Source organism: Merops nubicus, unplaced genomic scaffold, assembly GCF_000691845.1.
Source record: "Merops nubicus isolate BGI_N331 unplaced genomic scaffold, ASM69184v1 scaffold15063, whole genome shotgun sequence".
Lineage (NCBI taxonomy): Eukaryota > Metazoa > Chordata > Aves > Coraciiformes > Meropidae > Merops > Merops nubicus.
In genome coordinates, this window is record NW_008601102.1 from 30244 (window position 1) to 38416 (window position 8173).

Genomic DNA, 8173 nt, shown 5'->3' on the forward strand with positions numbered 1-8173 from the left:
TCCCGGCTGCTAGCCCGTGGGCTGGCTGTTGGCTACCCAAGCTGTGGCCCTGCCCACCTACAGCCACTTGTGAACATTAACCCTCTCCTGGCCGAACCCAGGACCTGAGTTTTGGGTTTTGTTTCTCACTCCCTCACTCAATTTTTGATGGCAATAAATGCAGTTTGAGTCTGTTTTGCTGCTGATGGTAGTTGGTGAGGGGTCTTCCTGCCCTTCTCTTGGCCCATGAGCTTTTTCATTGTATCTTCTCCCCCTGCCCTGTTGTGGAAGGTGGGTGAGAGAGCAGCAGGGCGGGCACCCAGCAGCCAGCCAAGGTCAAACCCAGCACATCTCTCCTCAGCTCTGCAGCCTAGAGAGGCTCCTGCACATGCCAAAGACCCACGTGGGAGCTCTGCTCCATCCACCACGCGGGGCTGCATTGCTGGGGCAGTTCTCCCACCATGAGCCTTCAAACACATTGTCAGTGCTGAGGAGCACTGTGGGAAATAACCCAGCCTCCTCAGGGGGAGCCTGCACGGCTAAAAGGATCCTGGTGGTGGCTGTTGTGCTCTCAAAGCACCAGAAGCTGATACCAGTTTCGTGCTGGGTCCAATTCTGCATCTCCGCACAGCAAATCACCTTGTCCCCACTCTCCTGTTATTTCCCTCCTGGCTGTGATTTCTGAAGAGCACAATAAGAAATTAGTTCCTGCACGGGTTCTTGCCTAACTATGAAATACTTGCCTATAACAATAAAACCTAGAATTACAATAGCCAGGAAAGCCATTTGGAGAGCTATTACCCATCACATCTCAGAGCCACCAGATGGGAATAAAATAAGAAACTCCTCCTCTGGAAAGCTCTCCGGGTTATACAATCTTCCTTCTTGTTATTTTGCCTTCTGTCAGAGGAACAACACTGACACAGAGGATCAGGGTGGCTGTTCTAGGTAGCAATTCCTGCACGCCTTCAAAATATATACTTTGCAGTTTAGGAGAGCCTGCAGCTACAGCCTGCTTTATTATTTTCCCAATAAACATCCCTGCCCTGGGCACAACCAGCGTGCAGGTATCTCAGCTCCAAGGGAGATCCGAAGCACTTGGGCCAAATGCTCAGCTGGGGCTGGCATGAGTAACCCAAACTTCATAGTCCTGTCAATAGGAACTGACCCTTCTTTTTTTCTGCTAGAAATTCCTTCCTCAGCCCCTAGGTGAGACCTCCCCAGGATGAGGAGCACCCAGCTGAGACATCGTATTTATCACAGTAATCCTCTCGGGATGTCACACTTGACCCGTTGGCTCTTGACAAATATCTTGAATATTTGGAGATATAAAGATATCTTGAATAACTGGAGACCATTGAACTGGGATTTCTGCTGTTATTTTACTTGAATGTGCTGCTAGAAGGATGCTGCCACTTGGCTTCTAAGCAAAAAGCAGAGCTGAGATCCCAGTCCCACCAGTGCCACCTCAGCTGAAAATGTCATCAAGCTGAGCAGCTTCACTGGCTGGAAGGAAGATTTATATCCATTAATAAGTCTGGGGAATTTTTTGGTTTAGAAGAATGGTGATTCCAGGAACCCCCTCCTCCCAACACACAGGACCAGCCCACCTACAAGATGCCTTTCAGGAAAGATGCAGAAGAGCTCAGGCCCTCACCTTTCCAGCACCAGACTGGTGGGGCTGGCAGGGCTTACGTCCCTGAAGTTTTCCTGATGTTCTACAGACCACTTTGGTTCAGCAATAACAGGGAAGGGCCCTTGACAGTTCATCCCAATGTTCTTAGAAATCCAGCTGAGATTCCTAATGGTCATACACTCAAACCCAGCCCAAGGCAAGATGGTTTCTCATTTGCAAAGAGAGCTGCAGAGATTTCAAATGCCAGACTTAACACTGTGGAGTGCTTGAATCTGTCCCTGTGAGCAGTGGATGAGTGCCCCAACTGCTCAGGGATCAAGCTGAGAGGCTTTTCTGTTGGGATTCCACCAGTTAAACTTTTGACTTTGAAATGAGACCAGTTTAACTTCATCTGGGGGCTTAGAGGGAACTTTCTGAGCGCTTGGCTCTGTGCCCTGGGCAGCACAAAGGTCCTGCTAAGGGCATCAGAAGGGGAGGAGCTCACTGCTGACTTCCAGCTGCTGGAGGGCACACCAGGCTCTGCCAGTTTCTAACCTGGACCTGACCCCTTGGGAAGTCTTGAGCCTGTGAAACGCACACAACAGCAGCACAGCTCCTCCTGTGTCACCCTTCGAGAGAGCTGGGGCTGCACATGGGACACTCCATGATGAAGCTCTCCCCAGAGGCCCAAGGCTGGTGGCCACACTTACCTGGACTGATGCTACCAGCTTGCTGCGTCCTCAGCACGGGTGGGAGAGCTGCTGCTCCTCTCAGAACTGCAGTGGTGCCTTTAGGACACGGTGCACCCACAGATACACCTCCCTCCTGCACAGGAACCTCCCTGCCCATACCTTGTCATCCCTCACATCACTGGCCAACCTGGTTTTCAGGAGAATATGGATGTGAGAAAGTTCTCTAAAGGGTGCCCCAAGCCCCAGGGTCCATTTAGAAACACCCAGCCTGGGCCCAGGGATGTATTTGCAAGTGATGCTTTTTAACCACACAACGTCTCTTCTCAGCCCCTTGAATGTAGCTGCGTTATCTGAGCAAGTGGCAGCCAGCAGGGATGGATGAAATAGGAGGTTAATCTGCCTCGGCCATCTCTCTTGATTTCTCCTTCATTTCCATTTCTTTTAAAAATGGAAGTTCCATTAAAACAGCTACACTTTTCTATTAAATGAGTAACAGAGAAGAATGACTGCCTCTGTATCTCATCAGCAGTGAATCTTTTTAAAATCACTCAAGAGGCAAGGCTCAAATCATATATTTAATAAGAATCACTACGATACCACTTTTTAAAGCAATTAACATATTATTAGAGATAAGCACAAGATGCAACAGATCCAGATTTCTAAGACAGATTCCTAAGGTTTAGGAGGGTGCAGACCTCGGGCCATCGCCTCGGCCATCATCTCTGCATGTCACACACCAGTGTCAGAACAGAACTTCAGTTACAGGGACACAGCAGATGAAATTCTCACTTTTTAGCCCAATTTTCCTCATGTTGCTTCTATTTCAGCCGTTTGGGAGCTCTCTGTGTACAGCAGTGAGAACGGGCAAACCACCTCTCAGCAGGGTTGCTGCCCCAGCTGAGGCTCCTGGAGCAAAGGGCTCATTTCCACCATCCCCTTCCTTTTGGGTGCTCTCAGGCATTTCTTTTCCTTATGGAGTATGAAGAAAAGGCATCTCTGAACCTTCATATTTTGAAGGAACAAAGAGCCCAGCCCCAACAGGATCCTCATTGCCAGGGCATCTCCTGTGACCTGAGGGCAAGCTCCCAAGCACACGTGCTCTGGCTCCAAGGGGCAGCACAAGTGCCACCAGGCAGCTGGAGGTGCTGGGTGCTGCACCCTGCTCCTGCCAGGAGCTGCTGCTTCCTGAGCAGAGCTGCCTGGTGGCTGGAGCATGTCCTGATAATTACAGCAGCCAAGGTGTAGCCAGACATCCTTCCTGCTGCTGGTGGAGGGGGCAGAACCCTGCAGCAGCTGAAGCAGATGGAAGGCTGGGGGTGGTGACACCTTTACCACCACGATTAAATCTGACCAAGCCCATTTGTCGGCATCCTGAGCACTGGCAGGACCAGAGCTGGACTGGGAACTGTGAATTATAGCACAGGCAACATCCAAGGGCTTTTTGTGGTTGTTTATCCTAAACCACGCAGGCTTTTCCCAACACTAACCAACACAGGGCTTCCACTGATGACTGGCAGTGAACTGATTGCTCAATGAAAGGGCATTTTACCATTCTGCCCATTAGCTGTGAAGTCTCAAATGCCCCAGACTGTCCTGGAGTCATCACTTCATCAGTAAATCGCCTCTCTTGGAAGGCAGCAACAAATGCAAGGGAAGACACAGCATGCATCTGAAGACATTGTCATCAGAATGGGTTTGTAAGTGCTAAAATTTATTACACAAGAGATGATGCAGCAGCGAATAAGAGAGCAAAAGTCTACATTGATTCCCTACTATGCAGTTCAGGACAACTAAGAGGTTTTATTTCATTAAGGAAAGCAAGGGGAAAAAAAAACTCAGAGACATCCCCAATGGATGAGGAGGTTTTGTCAAGCCTAAATGAACAATCAGTCCTATGTGATGCTCGTTGCTGTAGAAGGAACAATGAAATATATCTGCTTCTGTTCAATAAATTACTAAAACATCAGTTACAAACCTGCTGCGTGGCATTGAAAATTAAACTCATTAAACATCCAGGTAGCTTCATCCTGATGCAAATGGAAGACAGGCATGAGTGCTCTGCAGCAAACAACTCTGTGCACATCCCATCTTTGGGAAACATATTTACACGTACATCATATATTAATATATTTTAGTGCACCCTAGCCAGAGGGCAACCAGAAAGAGTATTATTCTGTGAGAAGGACAGGAGATGGGCTGGCTCCTCCTCTCCACTGACCAAAGCCTGTCTCCACCTATTAGTCTAGCATTCATGTCAAGCAACTTTGCAAGACTACATTTCCCTTTTTCAGGTAGCCAGGCATCACTGTGGGCCAAAAAAAAAGCAGTTGAGCTCACCCCATCATATTAACAAGCCTCAAGTGACTTCAAGATCAACAATTTCAGCCAAACTGCCACTTAGTGGTCTCTTGCCCTCCCTCTCCCTCCCTTACTTCAGCATACCTCATGGAGGTCTGCAGTCACACGTGGTTTGGGGCAGACCAGGCGTGCCTGAGCCTCAGGGAGAGAACACCACTACCAAGTTATGGAGACTACCACTATTAATGTCTTTGTTCAGAGCAAGGATGCCTTACAAACAAACCCTACAGCTGCCACAGGAGAAGGACCCAAGTGGGACTTTCTCTCACGTTCCCTGCCCTTACCCTTCTGCACACACCACCACATCCATCCTCACTTCCACAAGATAAAAGGGTAAAGGAGGGTCTCCAAGGGGACAATGCAAAGCCAACAGCCCTGGCGGGAGGGCAAGGTGGTTCTGCAGCTCCCCAGGTTCCCATGGGGCAGGGAGCATCCCAGAAGCCATACTCACCATGCATGAGTCTGACACCCAGAAGGACAGGCAACTGCCCAAAGAGGCAAGCAGACATCTGAGGTCTTTTCCAAAGGGATCTGATGTCTCCTTGGGAGGGACTGGTGCTGCACGGAGCTGGCCTGGCCAACAGCAGTGCATGGATGATGGAGAGGGGGCAATGGGAGACTGGTGTTTTTATTCAGTAGGGTTTTGTTTGATGACATTCATGATCAAGGGTTGGAAAGATCCATGGGAGCTATGGGAGTGAGCTCTGCCTCTCCCAGACTCAAGAAAGGGGCTGCTGGATGCAGGGGCAAGAAAGGGAAAGGAGAGAGTGGACACAGCAAAACACCACATCTTTCAGACATGGCTCAACCCAGGGCTTGTCAACCATTTCCTCTGACAAGCACATCAGTTTTCAGGCTTGCCAGGCAGGTATATCCAGGGTCTCTCAACTCCAATCACGGTGCAAACCTACCTGGCCCTTCAGGAGAGCTTCGAGTCATCTGGGAAAGCAACAATTCCCTGTCAGTAAAATGCTCACAAGACTGCATGAGCTTATTACAGTCATTCCAGCAGAAATAAGTGGTACCTTTTAGAGTGCTTGCTAGAAGAAAATAGCAGTTCTGACCCAATTTCACACAGTTGGAATCAGCTGTGGGAGACTAATACACAATAAAAATAAAAAGACACAAATGCCCATTTCCCCCATGTCCTCTCCTAATAACATGAATAAAGCTCTGTTTTGATATTTTGTCCTTTCCAAAGGAGTCCAGTCAGACCAGTCCAAGTCAGCCCTGTTTCAAGTCAAACTCCTCCGACTCTTCCACCCTTTACTTGATGAAGTTTTTAATTGTCCACCTCTGCCCTGTGCAGCTACGAAGAATGAGGTCGATGCCAGCCATGCCCCTGTTCTCCACCTCCAGGCACCGTCCTGTCCCCTTGTTCAGGATGGCACCGTTCTGAAATGAAAGGACAAGAAGAAAACATTAACAAAATCCAGGGGGCTGTGAAGCAAACCCCGTGAAGCAAACCCCATGGAGCAAGGACAGTGCACTGCTGGAAAACACAGCACCTAACAGGGTGATTGATGCAACTCAAACAATCCCATCATTCCTAAAACAATCAGTGTGGATTGAATCACTGACAGCATGGGTCCCCAACACGACATCAAGGGCCCCCTGTAGCCTTTAAATAGTGTGGCTGCACCCCTGGATGTGACTCTTCCATAGCATGTGTATTATTTACACTTATTTACAAGGGGTTTTTTAAGTATTTATTTATTATTATTTTTAAGTATTTACTCATTTACAAAATTATTTACAGTTATTTACTTATTATTTACATTTGGGCCCAAAGTGCTGTGTTTTTATGTATTTCACCCTAGACGATCTGTAAGAATCAAAGAACTCTGGAAGTCATCAGCAGGACAGGTGACAGATACCTGAGGGTCTCAGAAAGGGAAACTTCTTCTGGAAATTGTCCTAAAACAAACCTGTCCCTGCCCCTGAACCCTCTTAATCTCTTCCCTATGACCTGGCACCTGCTGTGGCACAGGACCATTTCCTCTTTGTCCTACACTCTCCCTTGGCAAAGAGGATGTGCCACAGCCCAGGGTGTGGGAAGCAGCACTGCTGGCAGGGCTGTAACCAACCTGGATGAAGTTCCAGCGTTTGTGGAGGCTGCTCTTGACCTTCTCACAGTCGAGGAGCTGTGGGAAGCGACTCTTCACGTTGTCCACCAGGCAGCGGGTGTCGGGCAGAAGGGTGGTGGTCCCAAGGGCACCCAGATGGAGGAAGCCCTCCTTGGTGTAACGTGCCAGCTGGGAGGAGAGGGAGGAGACCATTGGTATCTTTGGAGCATCATTCAAAACTGAGAGAGGAAAGGACCAGTTTGCAGAGCCCCAGGAAAGAAACTGGGAGGCTGGTGCACAGAGAAAGTAGATCCGATAAGAGGAAAAAAACTTTCTCCAGCTTTTTTTCTTGTTCTTGGTTGGTTGTTTGGTTTTATTTTTTCAGATGCAGATGAAGAGCTGGGGCACAGGAAAGGGATAAGAAGAACTCTGAGCCTTCAACCCAGCATGGGGCAGAGCCCTCCAGCCTCCCGTGTGCCTGAACGCTCGGCAGGTTGGGGCAGTGGATGGGCTCCCCTGGGTTTCAGGCAGAGCCAGCTGGCTTGGCTGGCCCTGCTGGCATCTGCACGTTTGGTGAGCCAGCCTTGCTTTGGCCTGTGTTGGATGCTGCTGGTGTGCCTGGCCCAGCCCTCCAGCAGCTCCACCAGCAGCCAGAGGGGACCAATAGAGAACTGGCCCCGTTCCCCAGGGATGCAAGCCAAAATCTCCCCCATGGTTCAGCATTGAAATAAAGGCTCAGGATTGCAGCTCACCCCCTGATACCTCCCACATCCCACCACCCAGTGCTCCCAGGGACCCATTCAGGTGCCAGGAGAGGCAGGCTGGGAGTGTGGGGCAGTGCTGATGGAAGCAGGCAGCAGGCACCGGGACAGCCCCGACGTGGTGCCTGGGCCACACACAAAGGGCTCCTCCATTTGCAGGGTTGAAGGAATCCCACCAAAATATTTCCCTCAACAGATTTCAATTCAGGAGTGCAAAGAGATGAATGACAGCAGCCTGCCTTTTATAGTTCAGGGGAAAGATAGACACAGCTGCTTATTTAAATTATGAATCAATCCATTATCTAGCAGACAAATAAGGATATTCAGCACATTAATTAACTGAGCAGCTCTGTGACCCAGATGCTTAAAAAGAGTCAGTAAATCACACTGGGAGTTTGGGTTATCTTGGTTAGAATAATTAAACAATGGAAATCAAGTTAAACCAAGGTAGCAGGGTCCAACTCCAGCCAGTAGCCACAGATCCTGTCAGGGTGCTTGACACCAGTGTTGCCTTCTCTCCAGGGTGCTGGTGCAGGTGTAGGGGTGCTGGACCCTCCAGCTGGCCCCTGCACTGCCCATCCACTATGGGATGGGTGCCAGGTGTGATCTGCTCCCAGCTGCTGCTGGAATTCCACTTCCAGCCAACACAGCGGGGATCAAAGCACGACCTCCCCTACTTTACCTCCCATAGAGATGCCTCTG

General features: G+C 49.5%; 1 protein-coding gene across 1 annotated transcript in view; it reads right to left on the reverse strand.

Annotated features, from left to right (window-relative positions):
- Positions 1-5531: 5531 nt before the first annotated feature.
- LOC103770634 (putative polypeptide N-acetylgalactosaminyltransferase-like protein 3) overlaps positions 5532-8173 on the reverse strand; it is a 70218-nt gene continuing 67576 nt past the window's right edge. Inside the window, exons 5-6 of the mRNA XM_008937902.1 lie at positions 6732-6899; positions 5532-6039 (exon numbers count right to left, since the gene is read on the reverse strand). Coding sequence (XP_008936150.1) covers positions 5911-6039; positions 6732-6899 — 297 coding nt within the window. The 3' untranslated portion in view covers positions 5532-5910. The remainder of the gene's footprint in view (positions 6040-6731; positions 6900-8173) is intronic.